This window comes from Pectinophora gossypiella, chromosome 6, assembly GCF_024362695.1.
Source record: "Pectinophora gossypiella chromosome 6, ilPecGoss1.1, whole genome shotgun sequence".
NCBI lineage: Eukaryota > Metazoa > Arthropoda > Insecta > Lepidoptera > Gelechiidae > Pectinophora > Pectinophora gossypiella.
In genome coordinates, this window is record NC_065409.1 from 3,180,403 (window position 1) to 3,206,905 (window position 26,503).

Consider the following 26,503-nt stretch of genomic DNA (forward strand, 5'->3'; position numbering starts at 1 on the left):
AAATAGGCTTGAGTTTATGTATGTATAACAAAAGATCAAATTACATCGTAAATTGTGATCGATAATATCGTAAAAGTTACACCGTGCGCAAAATATTAACTTTTTTATACGATACGCTGACGTAACACAGCATACGGCTATCAACACGAGCAGATTGAACACTACAGCTATTATTACTCTACACACTTTATTACACGAAAAATTGCAAGAAAAATTGGACAGAATACCGTTGAATTTGGGGCAAAGGAAATCGTAAATCAACAGTTCGGTTGATGATTGAATGTCCGCTTTTGTGGTTGTTGTTTTAAATCTTATAAACGGTATCATTAGTTGGGTTTTGAAGGAAACGTGTCGGGTGAGAGCTCTCAGCGCTCCCCATTTGTCCGGCCAAGTAGTTAATGCCATTTGCGGCAAATCTACAATAAGTCACGTAAGTCAAAAAAAAGGCGGAAACGTATTAATTTCTAACTAGTTCTAAACACACAATACATACTTATGTATGTATTCACTTCACGCCTATTTCACACTGGGGTAAGCAGAGACTGTATAATTTTATTTATTTCGATCCTGACACACTTCTCTTGCTTCCTCCACATTCATCAATTGTTTTATACATGCACGCCGCCGATTCAGAGTGAATCGTAGTAACCGGTACATAATTTCATGTAAAAAAAATTGGGTATTTGACTGAGTCAAAGATAAATTATAAAATTCTAATCTACAAATAGAATCCAGTCTAAGATGTTTAAAAAACAATCTTATCGACTTATTTTCGAATTTTATTTATGAATCAAGTAACGAATACGACGTTTGACCGCTATTGTTGATGACGTCACAGAGTTCTTCCATACAAATTCCAAAGAAAACTTGCGTTTAGGCGTTTCGTAGAAAGTATTTCGTTTGACTAGGTTATCAAGTAGCCTATTAATTTTAGCTAAAAACTTAACAATTTCGTTTGAACATGAGTGTAATGGGTCGCAAAGTCAGTAAGTCTGACAAAGACTAATAGTGCGATAAATAGGCCAACTAGATTCACAATAAACATGTTTTAAACTAATTGAACGCGGCTAGTGTTGGGTTCTTACCCGGAAAATTCCCGCGATTTGGGAAATTTCCCAATTCTGAGGGAAAAAACCCGAAAAATTCCCATTTCAAGGGAAAATATTTTTTATCCCATATATTTGTATTAAAAGTAAGGATTTCTAACAAAGACCGTTTAAATATAATGTATGCCTACTTATGCCCAATTTATCTTCTGTCGTAGTGTCGTATGAACTCTTAAAAAACTTAAAAGAGATCATCGGATTTCCGCCCAGAAGTCAAAGTGCCGGCCAAAAAATAATTTTGCTATATTCCGTTAGATCTTATCCATATGAGCATTTATTACTATGGCACCAAAGCTGTAGGGTCAATATCTTCGGTTTTATTCGATTTTAAAAAACTGTATTTTTCATACATTTTTGGTGAAAATGTAAAGTGCCGGCCATGAAACAATATTTGTATATCCCGTTAGAACTTATCCATTTGACCATTTATTATTAGGGCACCAAACGTCTATGACCATTATTTTGACTTTTGTTGGACTTTACGTTATAGTTTCTGTGTGAAAAGTGCCGGTCAGCAAAAAACACATGTGAAAGCTATCGAGAAGATACCTGTAAACATTATTCACTATGACAAAAACGTGTATGACCATTAATTAGTTTGGCTTTTGTTGGATTTAAAAAAAACTTGATTTTTGATTCATTTTGTATAAAAATAAAATATAACAGGCGCGTTATTTAAAGGATCGTCAGAATGTTTATTACTATGGCATTAAACGACTATGACCAATATTTTGAACTTAATTCGATTTTCCAAAAATCAAAAAAAAGTTTTATCTAGTGATAATGGAACTATCTTGCTAAAGGCGTAATATGGTGGTCGTCTTTTGAAAAATAGGTTTGCGTTTGACCACTACCTTACCTGATGGTGATACACGCTTAAGAAACTACGTTTTTTAAAGAAAAGTGTATACAAGGAATAAACAGTGGGGTGATAGAGGTACCTACTATGTTATCGGCCGAGTAGCACCAGGATATTGTGATAGGCATACTTGCAAAGTACAACTACCCGACTCCTGTTTTCCCTAACAGATACTTCAGACGTCATGCCAATATACGAGTTTCGTCACTAGATGGCAAGCTTATCTTTGGAGGGTGGTAACCATTTACGGTCAAGGTGAATCAATACCATAATTCAACCTAAACTTAGGCCGTAACGTTGAGTCGAATGCAAAAACTACAGCCAACGTCATATCTAAAATCAGATAGTATTAATATAGAAGTTCACCTAACAACACACAAAACAAAAACACAAAGTATTTATCTGACTAATAACTAGCCATTGGGAAAGCTCTACTTGTTGTCATTGTTAAAATGTATAAAAAAAAGTTTTTTTAAAAAGTCCAATAAAAGCCAAAGTCGTCATTTGGTAGTATAGTAAAAATACGTCGTTCAAGTCGTTTACCAAAAGATTTGACTTATTTTGTTTCGCTGGCTGACATTTTCCCATTTGAACCAAAACGGAAAGAGAGACGAATAAAAAGTCAAGATAACGGTCAAAAATGTTTTGCGCCAGATTATTAAATGTTCTAAAGGTCCTTTGTAATCCGCCGTACCGCATTTTTTACCCAAAGCACTTTATTTTCATACAAAATAAATAAGAAACAAAATTTTTAAAATACACTAAAAGCCAAACTAATGGTCATACAAGTTTGGCGCTATAAAAAAAAATGTTAACAGACATCTACTCGATACTCTCAACATGATATTTTTGCTGGTCGGCATTTTTCATATTTAAACTAAAACGTAAATTCCAAAAATAATGTCAAAATAATGGTCATAGATGTTTGGTGTTATTAAAAAATATTTAGAAGCAACTATTAGACAGATTCGACGTATTTTTTTCGATGGCCGGCATTTTAACATATTAACCAAAACTGAAAGTCCAAATAATGGTCATAGAAGTTTGGCGCCATACTAATAAATGTTCTAACGGTCCTTTGTAATACGCCTGTACTTATACCTTTTTTTCCCAACGGACATAATAATATTATTTTTTACAAATGTATGAAAAGTCGAGATTTTTAAAATCCAATTAAAGCCAAACTAATGGTCATACACGTCTGGTGTCATAGTAAAAAATGTTCAGAACAATCTACTCGAAAGGTTTGACACATTTTTTTTCTCTGACCGGCACTTTCAAATTTGGGCCGGCCAAAGTATGGAAAGCCGATGATCTCCTTTGTAATATATTTTGAATGGAATGTTCGATTTTATATAGGATGCTTTTGGCACGAGAGAATGTCATCATCGAGGAGCAACATGGTTTTGTGCAAGAAATTGGGAGGCACGAATACCTACAGATATTATTTACTTGGACTATGAAAAAGCTTTTGATCGAGTTCCTGTCACACCATTGATTGCTAAATTAGAGCCCTTTGGAATCAGAGGCAATGTCGTGAAGTGGATTGAAGACTTCCTGTCAAATCGCACATTCTCTGTGCGCATCGGAGAATCATACTCTGTTCCCAGAAAAGTCCTCAGCGGTGTGCCGCAGGGATCGGTGTTAGGACCTATTTTATTCAGTAACTACCTTACATATCTTAAACATGGTATCATGTCTGATATATCACTCTTTGCAGATGACACGAAAATAACGGGGAATCCACTTATTAGCCATAATATAATCCAAGATGATCTTGATAGAGTAATTGCTTGGACCCGAGATTGGCTAATCACATTAAACGTAGACAAATGCACTGTGTTGCATGTTGGCAGTAACCACCCCACGTTGAGTTACACCACTGACTCAAAACCTCTCGAGCGTGTTAAAAAACAAAAGGACCTTGGCATAACGATAACACATAATCTAAAGTGGAACGAACACATTATTGGAATCACTAAGAAGGATAACTCCCTTTTATACATAATTAGAAAAGCTTTTTATCATATAGATACGGAATTGTTCCTTAGGCTTTACAAAACTTACTTACGTCAGACCGCTGTTAGAACATGGGTTTCAAATATGGAGACTTTACTATCGGAAGGACATTGCACTACTAGAGAGAGTCTAAAGAAGAGCAACAAAGATGGTGACAGTACTGGCTAGCCGGAGTGGACCTTAGCGGGGGCCGCAGGACTCTCACCTCTGGCTTGCCTTCATTGGCCAGCCAGAGTGGGGCGTTAGAGCTATACGCTCGCAGGGTGGAAGTGAAAGATGCATAAGTCGCGAGTTGGTAAGGCGGGTAAACCGCCTCGCAGAAAGCGGTGTACACCTCTTGACACCCTGAGATGCTCACAACCATGTTGCTGTCTTGCCGTCCAGTCGCGTCGGCTAGATAGGTGGCCCAACCAGTGAGTGACGAGTCACCGCCTGCCCAATGTATCTCTGTTATTAACATTGGTCGAGCAGGCGTCATAGTCCCCCATAGCCCCAGTATATAGGTTCACTAACCCCCAACCCAATAGCCCAGTTCCTTTTGTTCCCATAATCTGCAATAGTCCTACACGAACCAGGGATTGTCTTTGGGTGCACTCCCAAAGTGCATACAGGGATAATCGCCGGTTGGTGTCACAACACATTTTGAGTAAATTGTCTTAAGGGGCCTCTACGTGTTGGCTTCGGCCCCACGCACGCCTTCCAAAAGTCCGGGACTCCATGACAGACCCGACCAGAGACATGGAAACGACATACAAATAATAATAAGATTAAAAATAATTAAATAAAAAATATTTTCCCATGATTCGGGAATTTTTCGGGTGTTTATTTTATTTTCCCATATTTTCCCGATATTTTTTCTTTCCCACCCAATTTTTTCTTTCCCTGCCCATCACTAAACGCGGCACATGTCGAGATGAGAGCCAAATGCAGATATGTCAAAAAAAAAGTTTTAGAAAAAGTTATTCGGTAAGTAAACTATATTAATTTATAATATTTTTAAAAGCATAAGTTTGTCAAGATTTTCCAAAAAATAAAAGCAATTTCTCTCTCTCTTTATTTAAGAGCTGCGCTCTTGTCGGTGGAGTAATCGCCTTCATTACTCCATAGATAGGGCGTGTAGAACGGTGGTTGCCCCAATCGCCTTCCGTTCCGCAGCACACCGACCAATTTCTCAATCGGTGATGTTCTAGCTAGAGCCCTATCAGAATCCCAAAAAAACAATCATCATCTCAAAAAAATAAGATATTCTATTCCACTCATAGTCATCTTGTTTTTTAAAATTATATAACAGTGGTACTGAATCTGGCAAACGCAATACTTATTTTTTAATTTAGGTTGATCGTTTTAGAAATAGCGCTGTCCTTTACTTACGACAACTGCAAAAAAGAGATACAGCTAGTTTTGGAACTGGTAAACTACTGGCAAACTAATTTAAATCGGCACTATATTCAATTATTTACTTTATTTATTTGCGTAGGGCCAGCACTATAGTATCCTGTATTCTGTAATCTACTACGCAAAGCGAATTACTTTTTATACATTGTTTGAGGTTTACGCGGTTATAATCATAATTAAAACACATAATACCGGGTTCTTACCGCGTTGTTATCAGGGATATGAGACTCCCGGTATTTCAACAATGTTGCAAATGCCGTGATCACGGGACGAGTTTGATATCCCTGATAAAAACGCGGTAAGAACCCGGTATTATGTGTTTTAAATATGATTTTTTTGTTTATTATAGACGAGTAGAGAAAAAATATTCGCAGTAAAGTCCACAGTTCTAGTTGTTCATTGGCACAGTAGCTATAGTCGATTATTAGAACAAAACCAATGCATAGTGACGCGGCGTCTATTTGCGGGGTGGCTAGAAATACGCCATTTCACACGGCCCAGCGCTCGCCGATACACGGACGATCTCGCTCATGATTTTTATGGACCCCTTGTTCATATAACAGTATTCTACAAGTCAATCAGATAGATAGTCACGCCCTGTAGTCGCTATTGGGATGGGTACAGTAATTTGTAGTCTCAATTTTACCTGGACTGAAATTAATTGTAACGTATCGAGGTTTTGCTGCAGATAGTTTAGGCGCTGCAGTAGTTTTAGGCGGATGAGACGTTAGTTATGTAAAAATTGACGATTCAAAGTGTAAGTATGTTACCTATTGGTCATATCACTGATAGGTACGGTCATGAGCATTAATATGTATACACTTTGGTACCATGTCTCATTAACTTTTTTGACAAATTGAACTGTAAGTCTCACTAAATGTCAAATATGTAAGTGCGACAGAGTCCTAAAGTGGGTACATTATATTGCTCATGACTGTACATAATTAATATTGCATGTTGACGTTCTAAGTGGTATCTATCATTTTAGTAAGTGTTAGAACGTGGTCGTTACTGAATAATAAATTACCTACTTGTTTACTAATTTACAAATACTGTCACTTTAATTTTTTCACCTATAGAATAGAATAGAATAGAAAAAGTTTATTATAAAAGGACGCCACACACAAAAAAGTCAACAACATCATATCAAATTTCCATTAAAACAATTACAAAAAAGCAAGACGGATGTTTGTCGAAATGACCATGAGGTGGTGGTGGACGTCCTGAGATAAAAGGGCCTCACTCAGCACAAGTCGCGGCGTGAACCACGACGCTGGTATTATGTGGACCCTGTTAGGTGACGCACGAACATCGTATTCCATAAACATGTGTTAATGGTGTATATATTCAAATTCAATTCAAAAATATACATTATAATATATACCAAATTATTTTAATAGAATTAGAGTGTACATAGACAAATATTATCGCAAAGATGTATACGTAAATACTTAAGGTTAGAATAAAAAAGAAAGTTATTAATATAGGTAAAACTAGTAAACAAATGTAATAATCACCTGTACTTGACGTGAGTTTTAAAACTAAAAAATAAAGGCATCATAATAGATACACATTCTCCCTAGCGTTATTCAGTGTTCACGTAATCCGCTTACCTAACCTGAAGATTTGACAGGTCCGGTTTTTTACAGAAGCGACTGATCTTCCAACCCGCGAAGGGAAAACCAGCCCAATACAGGTTAGGTCACATACCTTTCTCGGAATGTGGGCTTCCTCACGACGTTTTCCTTCACCGCTGAGCACGTGATAATCATTTATGATCCAAACATGAATTCGAAAACAAATTCGACAATCATTGGTTTAGGCCTGTGCTGGATTCGAACCTGCGACCTCAAAGTGAGAGGCAAGCGTTCTACCAACTGGACTACCACGGATCTACAACACCGTAACCACATTAAAACTTCGTCAGTAACAGTCCGTAAATTCTTCATTTCCCATATCGCTACGCTTAGACCAACTTTACGATATTGTCGCCTATAAAGTGAACTATTAAATCTGTTGTTATGTTCGCTAAGTGCGCAGTACGGACGGCGCATTGGTTGGTAAACTGGAGTTAAATTATACCTGTAAAATTATTTATGGGTTTGGATTTTATGACAGCTGTAGCACCTGAGTGTAGCTAAATTTGTCAATTGTTTGTAAATGAATGGCGAAGGTTTATGCAATTGCATTCGAACCGTAATAATTGCGACTTTTCGGGAACTTAGGTGCCTCACTACTGCGCGCGCTGTGTTAAGAAGCTACGGAGTATTTATTGGCTTGCACCACGGAATAGAAGAAAGAGGTTGGAAAGGCCCAAACGCTCATTTTGTATGAGAACCGCTGTCGCCGGATCGATCCCACTCTCTTTTACTACTACTCCTGCAAACAGATAACTACGACAGCTCTACTACTTCTCGGCGGCAATGTATATTTTATGTGATAGGCTGCAATTTTATCATTTCTTTTCATAAGATACTATGGCGCTTAAAAGAGTCGCCATTCTGTGAATGTGGTCTCCCGGATCAAACCATATCTCACATAGTGATCCGAACGAGTGCCCTCTGCACCGGTTCCCAGGTGGCATAGCCGAGCTGCATTGTGTGACGGATGCGGCAGAGACTTGGTTAGGGGAGCTTCAGCTGTATATATATGATCCACGCAGGATATTTTATTTTTGTCTGCCATACGCAATAATATAATAAGATATTGCATAGCCTTTATGTTACTCAAGTATTTTTTTGATAAATAGCCGATCATAATAAGGTTTTCAGCTTTCCTGTGATAAGAAGGGATCTTCTCGCATGATTCGTCGATATTCGAAAAAAAAAATATGCGTATTGCGCTCACGTGGTCCTTCCAAAACGCGAACTTTTGCAGACCGTCAAAAAGAGAAAAGTTGCATATTTAGGGCATGTGCTAAGACACGAAAGGTACCAGCTGCTGCAACTTATAATGATGGGCAAAGTCGCAGGAAAAAGAAAAGTGGGTCGGAGGAGGAAGTCCTGGTTGCGTAACATCAGGGAGTGGATCGGGTTCACGAGTGCGGTCGAACTGTTCCGCCTCGCGGGAGATAAGGACAAATTTTCAGAGCTGATGGCACCTGAAGAAGAAGAAGGCCCTTCCAAAATCTTTCTCCTATTTCGTGACTTGTACGCACGCACGGCGTAAAGCGACACATCACAAGGACGATTTTTTATAGAATGGATACATATTATATTAAAAAAATAATTTTAGATTGGGTATTACAAATTTTCTAATACTTAATGTAAATGTTCCAAATTCAAATTTAAAAATTAATTGCTGAGTTAAAACTGGGAAGTGTTTCGATTTTTTTTTTGATGGGATGTGTAATGTGAGCTCACCCATTGGGTACGTCGGTGCTGAGCTGGTCGAGCAAGGAGTCCACAGTCGGGCGCGAGGAAGCTGGGCTCGTGGCGCCGTTGGTGCGCGCGTACCCATCTGAAACAAGGACATGCTTGGTTGAAATCAACTTGTTTTATCGTCTTATCTAACTTATGCGATCCCAACGTTAAGCAAAGAATCCTGACCCTTCCACTCTTGTCAATTCTATGCGAACTTCGGCCAATCTAACTTGATATCTGGGGGTAGTGCCCCCGCCAAGACGAACAAAGCGAAACAGACGTTGCTTGCTATTACTTCTTCCAATGAGTTATTTATGTATCTTAAGTGCAGTTTTCAACAGTTGGTTTGACCATTATATACGGCGTTACGGCTCACCACCTATCACATTGGTGAGGTATCGGTGCGGTGGTAGGTAGCTTACAATGGATGTACCTCCGGCTACCCCAATTGGGTTATTGTCATGAGCTTAGTTATGTTGTAAAAACGTGTTTTTTTTGCCTTCAAAATTACCAAAATACCTAATATTTCATATTCAGAATCGTTTATTGATTTTGTGTTATTACTCATTTCCGTATCATCTGTGTTTTTAATTCAACCAATAGGTACATATTGGAATTTAGATCATTATCATAACTTTATCAGAATCGACTCTTGAAGAGAAGACGCCGAACTTATTATTAGAACTTCATTTCATCGCTTTATTGTGAAACCACTTTAGCGCCATTTTGAAAAGTTACATTCGAAACTTCTTCTATCTGATTATGATAGAAGTAGTAGATTGGAAGACAGGCGCTTTCATCTAGGTAGCTGCTTCATTGTAGGTAGGTTCAAGCATTGGACCATAAATAAAGAATCTTCTTCTTCTTATCGTGTGGGTTGTGAGGTGGATTACCAACCGCATCAACCCTGGTGTCAGGGTTACTATTGAGCCGCCAAAGGCCCCTGACATGGCTCATGTAACGACTACTAACTTGCATCAGTAAGTAGTCATCGGGACCAACGCAACGGCTTAACGTGCCTTCCTAAGCACGGATCATCTTACTTTTGGACAATCAGGTGATCAGCCTGTAATGCCCTAACCAAACTAGGGATCACAAAGTGATTTTCGTGTTATGTCAAAACACATCAGAATGTGATTTTTCAAATTGGCGCTTACGTCGTTTTAATTATAAGAAGGCGATTTGTAAATGTAAATGATGGCTTCACTCTTTTTTACGCTTAAAATAATATGTCACATCGTGTAAATAATCCAAACAGATCTACTATTTACAGAATTAGAAATAATCTCGTCCAACCTTACATTAACACATCTTTATTCAAGAGTAAAAGTATAAAACATAAACATCTCAAAACATTTGAAGACCTTGCTATCAAGCTATCATCGGGCGAGTCGAGGTGTAAAATATAGAGTTTACACTAATTAGGCCTGTGGCCAAGTGGTGAGCGTGACGCCGGTGTGGCGACGGAAGCAGGTGGAGCCAAGGATCTTGCCAAGTGCATAGAGAAAGACCATAGTACCTACCACCTACTATAGGAAACTTTACGTAGTTAGTATTACGTGAGAGATGGTAATGGACATATAGGGTTGCCACACAACAACTAGGGTTGCCATTTTACCTAAACATAAGACAACATAAGCTTTGAGCTACACAAAGTTGTAAAATGCGACTTGAATATGATAAGTGTGTCACATAAATGATGTTAAAAAATATCAATTTACGCATTTCTAATGACAATAGGTGTCTGTTTTTTCTTTTTCCTGGCTCTTCTGTAAGAAATATATAATAATAAGATATTTCCTTTGGATTGCGACATCTTGAAAAAATCGCAGATGTCTCAGTCAGTAGTCACGTGTACCAAGTAGGTAAGTAGTCATGAGCAATACAATGTACCCACTTTAGGACTCTGTCGCACTAACATATTTGACATTTAGTGAGACTTACAGTTCAATTTGTCGAAAAAGTTAAAGTGACATGGTACCAAAATGTATACATATTAATGCTCGTGACCGTACGCTTGCATAGCGTGCTAGGCCCGTAGATGGACACTATCAGCAACTACCTAAGAGTAATGCCAAGCACCTATTAGGTAGCAGTCATTAGTGGAGTCATAATGGTAGTGAAATCGAAATGATTTATAGAAACTCATACATGCCAAAAGTTGTACAGCATAACGTATGAGGTGTGTCATACGCGTTGATAATAAATCAACATCTTCTGTTCTGGATTACAACTTACTAAAGTAAGGCCAACCAGACGAGATTAAGAATGTAAACAAAGTATCATGGGTTCAATATTTTTTTATTTCAATAAATTATCATAAAGTTCTAATTTTAATGCTGTCGTCTGTACTAGACAAAGATGATTCATCGGAAGAGTCCGAGTTAGCTGTGTTTATGATAAAACTATCAATCATGTTGTCAATACTGTGTTTAAATCAACAACTACACACAATAACAGCAAAAATCAAAATAAAACTAACAGAAACGGAATAATAACAACAAAAAACTAAGTAAATACGGAGACGATAAAATATGTATCACTTCGAACGCAATCCCAATAGAAATGAACTTGTTCATAAAATGGCGGACCAAATGTTGACAGTTGCAGTACTGACTGCTTTCCTGTACCACGAAACACACAACGACAGCTGTCGTTGACCAACTGACGCCATAACTAACTGCGCGTAAGAGTGATAAGGACAGAGGTAATAATCCCTGGCTATCGCAATGTAACTCAGTAACGGTCCGCTTGTTTACGTTTTTTATCTCGTCTGGTTGGCCTTACTTATTTAGGTCACTGTGGTCCTGTGGTACACCAGCTTGCTTCTCTATTTTTTATTTTTACAAGGGAAACCACTGCCTTATTTTTCCCTAAAAAGTGGCATGGAGAATGCTACACCGACAAGAGCGTGGCTCTTAAATTAGTGACGAGTAAGCTAAACGAGGTAAACGCGCTCGGTCTGCGATTGTTGTAGTTAAGCAACTTTCGCAAAGGCCGGTCATAGGATGGGTGACCACAAAAAAAAAATCATCTCGAGCTCCTCCGTGCTTCGGAAGGCACGTTAAGCCGTTGGTCCCGGCTGCATTAGCAGTCGTTAATAACCATGAATCCGCACTGGGCCCGCGTGATGGTTTCAGGCCCGATCTCCCTATCCATCCATAGGGAAGGCCCGTGTCCCAGCAGTGGGGACGTTAATGGGCTGATGATGTGAAGCTGATTATATTAACATTTTAAATAATAAAATAAATATACTTCTCTTAATATGTGGCCTCGCTTTAGCCATCGTAGCCAGTAAAATAGTTGTAAACTGTTTTAGTTTACGCTCCGTTTTATTTTAATACCACTACATTCTATATTCACGATCAATGTCGAAAATTTTAGTAACTGCAGTAAAATTTATATGAAATACAATGTTATTAAGTATTTAGTATCGCATGACGGTTCAAAGTCAAGAATTTCTGGTACTCAATTTTGAAAACAGAATCAGAATCAACGTAATTATTATGGATAAACTTGTTGAAGGTCAAATTAACATTATTGAATCTACGTCATTTCGCAAGGTGTTATGGCTGAGGAGAAGAAATGACAACTAGAAATACTCGTCGAAGGCTGTTAGTGAAATCGTAACGAAAACTTTGGAGGACGATTCAGACCATGATTCTAAGTCGCAAAAGAAGGCAACTGAAAATAATTAAAAAAAAAACACAAACATATCATGAATTTTCCGACGGGAAATTCTACTTTATATAGACTCAGAAACACGGTCTGACTCATCCTCCTCAGTATACGTTACGATGTCACTAACACCCTGTATGATAAGGTAGCTGGGTTACAAATATACATCGAAAGACATGTTTATATACTATTTGTGTGCGTAGATGATGATATTGACTAGTTTATTATATAAAATAACTATATTTCACTGAGTGTAGGGAAATATTGGGAAACAGGCGGTTTTAAACAACGACAGCGGATGATAGGTGTTAAAAGAAATATCTAAAGCGATTTTAGATTGGTTGAAATTCAAATGAAATTACACCTACTATGTTATGTGGTTGGTGGTAGTGCTGGCAGAGGAAGATCTATAAGGACGTACATTGACCAAATTGGAGATGTCTTTGATGGGTTAAAATAACCACATCAAAGCAATTCATCTAAGAAAGCAATGTTGCAATTTGACATTTGCGCATATAAAAGTAAGTGCGCAATGCAAACAAATGTCCAATAGCAATATCGCTTTCTTAGATGAATTGCTTCGATGTGGCCATTTTAACCGCTCAGTACGATCTACTCTGTACCGACGTGAGTGTATGAAACGATCGATGTATACGTAAGAGCAAACAAGAGAAGCGTGTCAGGATCGAAGCAAATGGAATTCCATAATCTCTGCTTACTCGGATGGGAAATATATACCTACTATGTTATGACAAAAATACAAGACAGAAAGCAAAACTTTCTCAGGATTTACAAAGTAAGGTTAATAGCTTACAAATAACATAAGCTCCCGACTATATCCAAATTGGGGTAGTCAGAGGTACATCCATCGCAAAATGAACTATGTACAGTCATGAGCAATATGATGTACCCACTTTAGAACCCTGTCGCACTATCATATTTGATATTTAGTGAGACTTGCGGTTTAATTTGTCAAAAAAGTTAATGTGACATGGTTTCAAAGTGAATACATATTACCTAGTACTCGTGACCGTACCCACATCTGACCGAGGAAGCTAAACGAGTAAGATATAAACAAGGATTTTGTCTAATTTGTCTGATATTCAAAAGCTACGCAGTTAACTATTAAATTTTCTTTTGCTTATAGCATAGAATAAGGAATAATACGTACGATTTTTCCGATTTATTAAGGGGAGGCCTGTGCCCAGCAGTGGGACGTATGTAGGTTATACATTGTTTTAAGTTTACGCGATTATTATCATAATTAAAACACATATCGGGTTCTTACCGCGTTTAAAGCAGGGATATGAGACTCCCGATAGTGATTATCAGGCATCCCGTGACCATGGCACTTGCAACAGTGTCGAAATATCGGGAGTCTCATATCCCTGCTTTAAACGCGGTAAGAACCCGTTATTATGTGTTTTAATTACGTATGTAGGTTGTTTATGTTATGTTTTGTACAATATAAAATAACTATTACTACTTCTTTTAAAACATAAAATAACATAACATTGTGCCTGAATCCCCATCAGCGTACGCAGCATATAGTTTTATTACTATTTTTTTTAAATTGCAATATTGCGCACGATTCGTTCGGTTCATGACACTGTGATCTATTTCTGCGGGTCGGAAACGCTGCGTGCCAACACTAACTAGTTTTGTTTGCTATAGTTGCAAGGCAATATGTTGTTTATCATAATACTGAGTTTATAATGTATACGGTTACCGGATACTGGAACTACGCAGTTGAGATGAAGATGTAGCCGCTACATAATATTTTTAAGCAGGTTTCATACTTTCGGTTTCGCAAATCTTCGCTATTGAGTCATTATCTCCATTGCGTTGACCCGTTTTGACATAGTCCGTTTACCTAACCTGAAGATACGACAGGTCCGATTTTTTATTACTATTTGACTTTGCAACCCAAAGGGAAACCCAGCCCAACAGGTTTTCAGATAACTTCGCGACAAGGTAAGTTATTTATATATTTTTGCGTCAAATCCAGAATCTGATAGCATGGACACCACCTACAATGATATGGCCAAACGTTAATTGAAATATCATTAAACGTTGACGTTTCAACGTTATGGTCAACTTAAATTGTTTATTTCATGAATTATGACCATATCATGAAATGGTCGAACACATAATGAAATTATCAATTCTAAGATCTGGCAAGACATAATACACTAGTTCAAAAGTGGAATCAATGCTTACCAGTTCGATCATTGAAAGACTTGTCGGCATAGTTGCCATATCTTGCGTTGCTGAGGTCGTCGAGTAGGGTGTCCAACTCGGAGAGGTTTCCTCGTCCACCTGTCGTCCGCCCGTAGCCGGGCTGTCCCGTGTTGTAATTGGGCGTGTGGCCACCATAGCCGGCGGTGCTGCTCGAGTATTTGACTGGGATTATCTTCTCATTTAACGAGCTTGTGTTTTGGTATGTTGGCTGTGGACAAAGGATATTGAGGTTGGTTTATTGAGGTTGAGTTGAATCATTACAAATATGCTGCTATTATTAAGATGGTATGTGTACCGTACCCTCAGGGGTACGAGAAGTTCCTTCACGTGTGCCTATTTATTAACCAGATTTGGATTTACGTCATTGAATATGGCGTATTCTAAAGGAGATAAACTGATGTTCTAAAACCCAAACATCACTCTTCGGAAGAATTTCGAAGACATATTTTCTTGTTTCATACTTTTTAGAGCGCGATTTTAGCGTATAGTTACAGGATATTAGTGACATCGTAACGAAAACTTTGAGGGCTGATTCGGACCATGATTCTGAGTTGATAACAAGTAGAATTTTCTGTCGCAAAATTATAGAAATAAAATAATTTAAAAAAAAAAACAAAACAAAATCCGACGGAAAAATTCACTTGAAATTAACTCAGAATCATGGTCTGAATCATCCCCCTCAGTATTCGTTACGATGTCACTAACTCCCTGTATATGAATAAGAGGTGCGCCAGTTTGTGTTTCTTTGACACAAGAAAAGAGAAATGAGAGCAACTAGTACAGAACATTATTTGAGAAAGCTTTTTTTTCGAACGCTTGACAAATCATGCTGTTTCTATTTCATTTTCCTCAGACCATAGGGTGGAACAAATTACAATATGAATAAAAGATGTAAGGTGTTCGTTGTATCCTTGAGTGCAAGTGACGTTGGTCACATGGAACTTAATAATAGATACACACGTGTATAAATAATGGTTAGTAGATAGGGCAAACGATTTTAACTAACATCATCATCAACTCCCTAGCATTATCGCGTTTTTCACAGAGTCCGCTTACCTAACCTGAAGATTTGAAAGGTTCGGTTTTATACAGAAGCGACTGCCTGATTGATCTTCCAACCCGCGAAGGGAAAACCAGCCCAATACAGGTTAGGTCACCTCCGAAAATGCGTTTCTCGGGAATATGGGTTTCCTCACGATGTTTTCCTTCACCGCTGAGCACGTGCTAATTATTAACGATTTTAACTAGCAATGAAAAAAAAGGCGGAACGGCTTGAAGGTCACCTGTCATCACCTTGAAGACGGCACCATGTAGAATTGACAATAATAACCGAGACCTCGAGTAAATAGGGAAACATTGCTTCTGGCACGCACTCAGCCGTGAAAAGTGATAAATATGAAATTGTAAACATGACTTGTTTCGTATCATAAATCATAGTCGCGGATGAAGTTTACTGTTGCGGTAGTAAACTAATTGATTAACAGATAGTAATCACGTCCGGTGAGGCAGAAAAAAAAAGAGGACACCAGCAGGCTCTGCACGGCACTTACGCCGCGCGCCGCGGGAAATGGCTAGTTTCCTAGGTCAAAAACAAATTATGAAATTCTGTTTACTAAATAAAGACAGATCTTGGTGACAAAAAACGTTTTATTTTTCAAAAATGTAATAATAAGTGCGACATTTTGTCACGCTTTTCTATGACGTCACAGGTTGCTTTTTCCATACAAATTCCATAGTAATTTCGTGTTTTGTGATTTGACTACTTAGAAACTACCCTATTCCCAAACTAATCCTTTTCCGTGTCCTTTGCGCTAATTTTATATCCAAGTTTCCCTAACTTTGATGATTGGCTAAATGCTAATGCGAAGCTATTCAAGGAAAAAAAACTATTATATCGAGGGTTTCAACTAATAGACATAGCGGATGCTATCTAAGTAGATAGAGGTCGTATGGCTATTGGTCAAAATTCGTGGCGCGGATTAAAGTCAACAAGCCTATTAGATAAATATTGTGTTCCAAATACGGCACGATGTACTGTATAATGATCATTTTAGTATACAGTCATCAATATCTATCATTTTATCTAAACAATAATAATGACTGTTGCCTACCTTGCCGGAGCTTTACCTGCGGATTCTTCTTGGATAAAACCAAGAGTATTCCAGAGTAGGAAATCTGAGAGTGAGATATCTACATAATATTCCTAGTAAAACTGTCGCTTCTCTGCGTTTGTTTGCGCTTCACGCATAAACATCTGAACGGATTCAAATGAAAACTTGTTACTCATTAGAAGCTTGATCAATATTTGCAATATAAATCAAACCAGGAAAAAAATCACGGTCAAACGAGTCGCGGGGTAGAGCCTATCCCTAATACAGATAATCACGTAAATACAATTTATAACGTATAAACCCTTCAAAGGCCATTAACGGTTACAGACGAGTACTGTACGGTCACGAGCATTAATATGTATACACTTTGGTACCATGTCACATTCACTTTTTTGACAAATTGAACTGTAAGTCTCACTAAATGTCAAATATGTTAGTGCGACAGAGTCCTAAAGTGGGTACATTATATTGCTCATGACTGTACATTTTAAGTTGCTTTTATTGTCATAGACCAACACGAATAATAATATACCTACTAATTAATGTACTTATTACAGCAGTATTTTCCTTTGACTCAAACATATGCTGAGTCGCTTTACCTTCTCAAATAAATGCACACTATCTCACACAACAATTTTGTCATTAATTTTACTTCTTTTTACCGACTTCAAAAAAGGAGGAGGTTCTCAATTCGACCGTATATTTTTTTTATGTTTGTTCGGGCATTATTTCGTCGTATATGAACCGATTTTGATAATTCTTTTTTTGTTCGGCACCGACTTCAGGATTATAAAATTAATTAACTAATTGAAGATACGTACTTATTACTTTGTGCGAAGTAAATTTATTTATTGCTTTTTAGTTTTGCGTTTGAAGTTGGTTTTTTTTTGTTAATTTTTTTTCTTTTGTGTATATGTCTATAGCTTATAAGTGTTTTCATTTTGTGTGCTGTTTGTTTGAATAAACGTTTTCTCTCTCTCTCTCTCTCTCTCTCTCTAATGTACAAAATATGTACTTAGTTTACGTTATTCACTAAGACAGTTAGTAGGTAGAGTCTAAAACCGATGGTAGGTATATGTTGGTGAGTCAGACATAAGCAGCGTATCTAGCTCAATTTACGCAGGTCTATTTGAGTTGTAGCCTTATGTAAATAAACCGCCAAGCTTCAATATTAAGCGCATGCTAAACTCTGGCAGTGGGTAAACACATTAGCTACCGTGTGTGTAAGTAATCTATAAAAATAATTTTGTTCTTCAAAGTTTATTTTTACAAAATTGTTGTTTTTAAACTTAGAATACCAACTCGATTGAATTTTACAGAAACATGGAAACTTTTGCAATCAATTTTTATCTTGTCTATAGATCATGCGCATTTAAAGTAGGTATTACGCCTTTAATTTTCTATCTATTAATTTCGTAAATGTAATAAAATGACTAGGGAGCCAATTTTTCTGTCGGGTATGTGTGAGTCGTCACGAATTCTATACTTATAGGCATTTAATCGGCTCAGATGCCCATGGCTCAAAAATATGACGAGCTGTTACTGAAAAACACCTCGTAAACACTCGTCTTTCGATAGTGTCTTCATTTTATTACTAGCAACTAGCAGTATGAACTTAGCAAAGTACTAGCTAGTATCTAAACTAAGTACGACGTCAAGCGCCATCTGTGTGAAAATCATAATATTTCCTTGGACATATTCCAACGAGTAGTTCCTATGAAAACCACATAGTGTAGTGGTAGGGACAGTGTAATTGAATACTGAAACTAGATGGCGCTGCTTTATACTTGTGTAACTGTTAGACCGTAAGATTTTTTTTTATAAAATCTTTTCAAAATACAGACAAATATAAAGGAAAATTTTGATGCGGCGGCGTAATATGGCCTAGTAGAGCTACAATTTTAGTTTAACCATATAGAACTAGACAGTGAGGTCTATTATATAAACAAAGTACATACATACATAAACTCACGCCTATTTCCCACCGGGGTAAGCAGAGACTATGGAATTCAATTTGCTTCGATCCTGACACACTTCTCTTGCTTCCTCCACATCCAAAGGGAGGACAAGAAAGGAGAAATAAAAAAAGAGAAAACCTACATTGACATGGAAAATATGGTTTGTAATAATAAAATTCAACTAGTTAGACAATAAATAGAAACATTTGATAACAATTATTTCCTTCTGTGCCAGCGCGGGAGACTTTATAATGCTAACACCATAAGCAAGAGGAAGTAAACCAACATTATAAGTAGTAAAATAATACATACCGACTATGTGAAGACATAACAGAATTCATAGCCGAAGAGGCGAAAAGCCAAGAAGGGTTAAATTATTTTCAATGAACAGAAATCAATAACAGACATGACAATGCGAAAATAGTTTTGACTTTCAAGAATCGAAAAGGAATTTGGTTCCTATATGATTTTATTTTAAAAATAGATAGTGTATAGGCACTTACTAGGTAAGCGTGTACCACCTAAGACCACATTTTCACTTACCATCAGATGTGATTGCGGACAGACACAAGCCTATTTTATAATAAAAGGTATATGCCATAGGAGGTACCTACCCGTACTTATTATGACAATTCGTAAAGAAAAATGTATGATACATAAAACATATTTTTATTCTAGGAAGGAAGGCCAAGGCCAAATCAGCACATACTGGAAGTAAATTATAAATTGAAGATGAATAGACCTTGACCAAATTTGCCTCAGCTCCACTACCTAACAAAACTGCATGATTCAACCTTCCCTCATCGACTCCAAAGAGGGACATTCCAGGCTATGTCGTATTACAGCTTTAAAGTGGTAATTACCAATTTTCTCATTTCTCGGGTACATAATTATTCCAAAATACAATGTAATGGCAGAAGCATTATATAAAAATAATTGTTGCTAGATACTCGTATTTGGATCAGATATGTATAGAATTATGTTGCTACTTATATTGCTTCTCTTTATTTTGATTAGAATAATAATGGGTGGAAGATGTAATTGTGCCTGAGTGTAATAAAAAGGGACATAATTTATACCCAAAAACAAAGATAAAATATGCATAACATAAACTGCCTATATACGTCCCACTGCTGGGCACAGGCCTCCCCTCAATCAACCGGAGGGGGTATAAAATATGCATGATGGTGCTAATTCCTGTAAACACCATCTAATTTTATTTTAAGTTATATCTGTCATTTTCTTATCCGCCGAAAAGGAAAGGGACGGGTAATCGACAAGCATACAATTTATGGAACACACGACAATTTTAAGCACAAATCTAAACCAACCGTCTAAAAATTTTACATCCGCCAATAACCCGACACAGTTAAGTAGACAGCACGTCAAACGGATTGCATACCAGCGACGTACCTTTTGATTCGCCCGGGTTATTCATTCATTTACTCATTCTTCCTAAAATTAAGAGCTGTGAATCATCCGTCCCTTTCCTTTTCGACGGATATGAAAATGACGGATATAACTTAAAATAAAATTAGGCGGTGTCTGCAGGAATCGGGGCCATTATGTCTGTTATTCATGAAATTAGAAGGACGAAGAGAAATGTTTACAGCGCCATTTATATTGTTTTGAACGTAGCCTGGAAACTGCCTCTGTTATATGTTAGTTAGGAGGAAAATCTCATACCATTCGACATTGTTGAGGCCGACGAGATGACACACATTGCATTAGGAAACAACAGATTCACAGTTCATCTCTGAGTACAAAAATAACTCTCAGCTCAGACAAAACAAACTGCGATAAAGTTGAAAACGCACGCGATATGAGAATATGATCTGCGACTAAAGAGAAAGTTACGAATTTTAATATCTTCTTGATAATTTTATGTACAGGTGGTAACTACTCGTAACTATACGAATAGTGGCCCCTGGAGACCCTCCTATTATTATTTTTTTTAAATTATACCTATAATTTTGTTATCCGCCAAAAAGGAAAGGATGATGATTAAAAGGACGGATGATTGACAATTGGTAATTTTAAAATAAATGATTAACCCGGGCGAATAAAATAGGCATCTCACTGATATGCAACCCGTTTGACGTGTGTTCACAACCTAATTCTGTCGGGTTATTGGCCAATTTGAAGTTTTGGGAGGGTTATTTAACTTTCTGCGAAAAATTTACGTGTGTTCCATAAAGTTTATGCCTGTCGATTATCCGTCCCGTTTCTTTTCGGCGGATGAGAAAATGACAGGTATAACTTGAAATAAAATTAGATGGAGCGTACTGGAATCAGCACCATTATCTCCCTAGTGTAATCCCTTTTGTCACAGAGTCCGCTTATCTAACCTGAATATTGGACAGGTCCTTGGCAAGTCACTGGTCCCCATCGGGGTAATATAAATAATGTAACGTTCTCACTTTCCTCTACATTCAAATCTACATTAATGGCAAATATGCAAGTCGCATGACGCCAAAAAATAAAAATAAAAAAAAAGAATATAAAAATAAAAATAAAAAAAAACGTTCTTACTTGACGTTACTTAACGTTTTTACTAGAGGTGGCGTGACGACTTGGACGCTTGCCGGAGGGACTGGCCGGAGTACGCACAGGACCGCGAAAAATGGAAAGAGGAAGGGGAGGCCTTTGCCCAGCAGTGGGATCTTGTAGGCTAGATTAGATTAGATCGCTCTTACTTAGATTTTTGTCTATACTCAGTTCTTCTAGTGTGTCGTAACGTAATACATAGTAGGTTCATAAATAGGTAGCTATTTTAATAAGAACATAACAGATAAGGGGAATTAATTTATCAAGGTTGCTCAAATATAAACAAATGTTGATAACATAAACATAAAGTAAATGCATCAAACTAAGCTTATGTACTTATAAAACATACATTATACAAGCTAAATTTAAATTATTATGTCTAATAATTCAAAGTAATCTTTTATATATTATAATCGAGGATTAGTATTGCTTACGTAGCGATTTTATACGTTTTAAAAATAGAGAAACATCAATTTGAATATTAATAAATAAATAAACTAAATGACTAATAATATTAACTTCAATTTCGAAGAACACGAGATTCATCGTAGTTATAATTGAATATTCATTAATGTCACGTACTTAGATGTGCGTATGCGCCTGCTCAGCGTAGAGACATCGCTGTTTACACTTGGTATTGTTAGCACAGCCATTGATAAATAAGGCTAGGCTTGGATGACGCTACGATTATGCATAGCAATGTAGCTTCATGTACTTTATATAAATGTTTTATTAGAAGCGATTATGAAAGATCCTAATCAATTAGATAGTAGCACAGAATAGAAGAAAGAGGATGGAAGGCTTTTTTTTTGACGTGACTTATTGTAGATTTGCCGTAGATGGCATTAACTACTTGGCCGGACAAATGGGGAGCGCTGAAGGCTCTCACCCGTTACAACGTTTAAGACAACAGGCCTGAGGGTGCCCAGTTGGGCGCGAACCTCGGCTCAGGGCGTCGTCTGAGAGATGGAAAGGCCTAACACGTATTTTGTATGAGAACCGCTGCCGCCGTTTCAACCCCGCTCTCTTTTACTACTATGTACTCCTGCAAACATATAACTACGAAAAATTCCATTTGATTTCAACTCAGCATCATGGTCTGAATCATCCCTCAAAGTTTTCGTTACGATGCCACTAACACCCTGTATTAACTACACGGCAAGTTTACCATAAACAATATAACTACAACAAATGGCATAATGTATGAGGATTGCGTCCATATCTAATTATTATATTACTTGAGTCTACTGTGTCGGCTTATACTTATTATCGCTGGTAAAATAACGGTAAGTTTATCTTTGTGCGATAGTTTAATTTGATGAACAACACGTTTAGATATTTCTGCCTACTATATCTGATAATTAATTAATGAGATATAGCAATTAAGTATTTCTTAGAAATCAAAAACAATAACTAAAATGTCTACTTTGTTGTTTACTTATTGTAGATTGGCCGTAAACAGCTTTAACTACTTGGCCGAAAAAATGGGGCGTATTGACCTAGCCCATATACCCCAGGTTGATTTGAGAAGAGGTCTGTGCCTAGCAGTGGGACGTATATAAGATATTTATGTTATGTATACTACGTATAGAACGGCAACTCCCCGCTCCCGACCAGCGGCTGAGCTAGGTTTACCTCACCCCCTCGGACCTACTTTAGTCTTCAATTGTATGGGCGTCTGACGTAACACACACTGATGCGCGTGTACGATAACGTCAATGTGTAGTATCTGTGTAAAACGAGGTGTTTTTGTAAGAAGTGTCTTTTGTGTTTTATGTAACAGAAAGTTCGGTGAGGTATGGGTACTTAGTTCAAATTGCGATGGATGTACCTATGCCAAATTGGGATATAGTGTGGGTTGTAAGGTGAACTACCAACTTCATCAACCCTGGTGTCAGGGTTATTATTGAGCCGCCAAAGGCCCCTGACATGGCTCATGTAACGACTACTTACTTACATCAGTAAGTAGTAACCGGGACCAACGGCTTAGCGTGCCTTCCGAAGCACGGATCATCTTACTTTTTGGACAATCACGTGATCAGCCTGTAATGTTCTAACCAAACTAGGGATCACAAAGTGATTTTTGTGATATGTCCCCACCGGGATTCAAACCCGGGACCACCGGATCATGAGCCCAACGCTCAACCACTGGACCACGGAGGCCGGTAGGAGGTAGCGAGCTTATGTTATGTTACAACGTCTAGCAATGCTTGAAAGACAAATTTGCAGTAATGACAAGTCGAGACGACGTGGGTGGAGGAAGCGAGGATGTTAGTCCAATGAGATATAAATCAGATCAATCGCGAGTGTAATAAGGATATGCAGTTCATGGAATAAGGACAATGAAGCTGTGACGCGACATCATCATCTCCTTAGCATTATCCCGTTTTTCACAGGGTCCGTTTACCTAACCTGAAGATTTGACTTTTTTTTTGGTTTTTTTTTTACAGTAGCGACTGCCTGTCTGACCTTCCAACCAGTTTAATACAGGTTAGATCACATATCTGCGAAAAATGCATTTCTCGGGAATATGGGTTTTCTCACGATGTTTTCCTTCACCGCTGAGCATGCATTAAATTCATAAATATAGCATACCTTTTGCCCGCGGCTTCGCTCGCGTTAAACTAGGGGTAACACGGTTCCCCTTTCCTAATTTACCAATTTTTAGTTTTCTACCTTAAAAACTGCGAAAAGTCCCATTAAAATTTCACCCCTCTATGAAGTAGTTGGGGCAGATTTAAAAAAAAAGGATGCACGATTGTTTTGTTAGTCACAAATAGTCCGCAAACAAATTAGTTTTCTTCCTTAAAAATTCCGGAACGTTACATACAAACTTCCACCCCCTATTTTTGGGTAGTGGGGGGTTAGAAAGAGGCAAAAAGCAGTCTATGCCACTCTGTATCCGTTCAACTATCGCCACTTAAAAAAACACGACAATTAGTCGCTCCGATTTGCACTGAAAGACAGACAAAACAAACGGACAGACACACACATACACTTTCCCATTTATAACATTAGTATAGATAATTGAACTCACCGATCCAGGTTTATTATAATCTGAACTGATATTCCTCGATCCATTGATGGAGCCGTAGCCAGTGGACGTCGGAGAACTGAGGCTCCCTCCCGGGGAGCTCAGGCGACCAGGGGAGGTGCCTCTGCCGAGGGGAGATCCAGTTCTCCCTGGGGAACTAGTTCTACCACCGGGAGAACTAGTTCTTCCTGGGCTACCGACCCTGGCGCCAGGGTTGATAGAGTTCTGAAGATCAGCGAGCAAGGCATCTGGAACAACGAGGTTTATTTGGTTAGAGTCGAAACAGTAAGAGGATGTTTATTCTTAGCATTGCGAATGGATTAACGTTTGAACATTGTTTGTTTTTCAAACTCGCTAAACAAGTGTGGATTATTTCCGCGATTCGGAAGTTTTCCTGTGTTCATATAGCTACTATTCATCACCAGCCCATTAACGTCCCCGCTGCTGGGGCACGGGCCTTCCCTATGGATGGATAGGGAGATCGGGTCTTAAACCATCACGCGGGCCCAGTGCGGATTGATGGTTATTAACGACTGCTAATGCAGCCGGGACCAACGGCTTAACGTGCCTTCCGAAGCACGGAGGAGCTTGAGATGAAAACTTCAACAATCGCAGACCGAGCGCGTTTACCGCTGCGCCACCGACCTCCTTACGTTTAGTAATAGCTAGCTACTATTACTAAACGTAATTATAGTATAAGTTTAACTGTATTCTTATTCTATCGTGTGGATTGTGAGGTGGATTACCAACCCCATCAACCCTGGTGTTAGAGTTATTACTGAGCCGCCATAGGCCACTGACATGACATGACTGTAACGAATAATCACTTGTATCAGTAAGTAGTAGATAACCAACGGCTTAACATGCCTTCCGAAGCACGGATCATCTTACTTTTTGGACAATCAGGTGATCAGCCTGTAATTTTTGAGCGTTGGGCTCACGATTCGGAGGTCCAGAGTTCAAATCCCGGTGGGGACCCCTAGTTTGTGATCCCTAGTTTGGTTAGGACATTACAGGCTGATCACTTGATTGTCCGAATGTAAGATGATCCGTGTTTCGGAAGGCATGTTATGCCGTTGGTTATGTACTACTTACCGATACAAGTGAGTAATCGTTACATGAGCCATGTCAGGGGCCTTTGGCGGCTCAATAATAACCCTGACACCAGGGTTGATGAGGTTGTTAATCCACCTCACAACCATCACGATAGAAGAAGTCGTGAGTTTACCTTATGTTTAACTTTATAAGACAATTGGGCTGGCGGTTGCGGTAGAATTTATAATTATTACTGTGGATAAGTCTAAACTAAACTTTCGGTAAGTGCAAGTTACATTTTTCCTGTAGTTTCTCGAACAATGCAGGGAAAAACATTCGAAAATTAAAACGTGAATACCTAACAGGCACAACCGTCTGTCCTCTCAAGTAATTAAAGTGTATTTACTTCAATTACACTAAATAAACAAGAACGTTTTGATGACATCATGGATGCAGTAAATAGCGATCTTGTAATTGATTTCAATCATTTGCCGCGAACTGTGTCACTTCGAACGAAACTGTACAGTCATGAGCAATATAATGTACCCACTTTAGGACTCTGTCGCACTAACATATTTGACATTTAGTGAGACTTACAGTTCAATTTGTCAAAAAAGTTAATGTGACATGGTACCAAAGTGCATCTTATTGCTCGTGACCGTACAGGGGGGTAAAAAGACCACATTGAAACGATTCACTTAAAAAAAAGCAATATTGGGTAGCTCTTCGAACACATCCATGGGCGGATCCAAATATGTTAGTGCGACAGAGTCCTAAAGTGGGTACATCATATTGCTCATGACTGTACAAAGTATATTTGATGGAGTCAGTTAAATATAAGTACTTAAATAAGAGAACTGTAACCTCCAAGATTCATTACAGGGAGTCAAACTTCACGGAACTGAGGCAAGATAACAGTTTAAAGGAATACTAACACTATATATTCCAAGAACACATGCACAGTGAGAGCGTTACTGAAACTAAATACGATACTCTGTGCACATACATCAGTAAGTAAGTAAGTAAGTAAAATCTTTATTTCCTCTACAAATAATATAACACATGGATACATAAATAAATACAAAAATACAATATTTGTAGAGGCTGGAGCCTAAACTAGGATACCCTGTGTTTTAGGACTCCAGGCCTCCACCCCCA

The 26,503-nt window shown here is 38.0% G+C and overlaps 2 protein-coding genes across 7 annotated transcripts in view; both read right to left on the bottom strand.

Annotated features, from left to right (window-relative positions):
* LOC126367322 (paxillin) overlaps positions 1-26,503 on the bottom strand; it is a 110,862-nt gene that overhangs the window by 13,685 nt on the left and 70,674 nt on the right. For all 6 annotated transcript variants that reach the window (XM_050010794.1, XM_050010795.1, XM_050010796.1 and 3 more), the window contains exons 2-4: positions 24,314-24,558; positions 14,640-14,868; positions 8,742-8,838 (exon numbers count right to left, since the gene is read on the bottom strand). In XM_050010794.1, coding sequence (XP_049866751.1) covers positions 8,742-8,838; positions 14,640-14,868; positions 24,314-24,558 — 571 coding nt within the window. The remainder of the gene's footprint in view (positions 1-8,741; positions 8,839-14,639; positions 14,869-24,313; positions 24,559-26,503) is intronic.
* Positions 1-26,503, bottom strand: part of LOC126367377 (CD63 antigen-like) — a 150,637-nt gene that overhangs the window by 6,807 nt on the left and 117,327 nt on the right. The window lies entirely within an intron of this gene.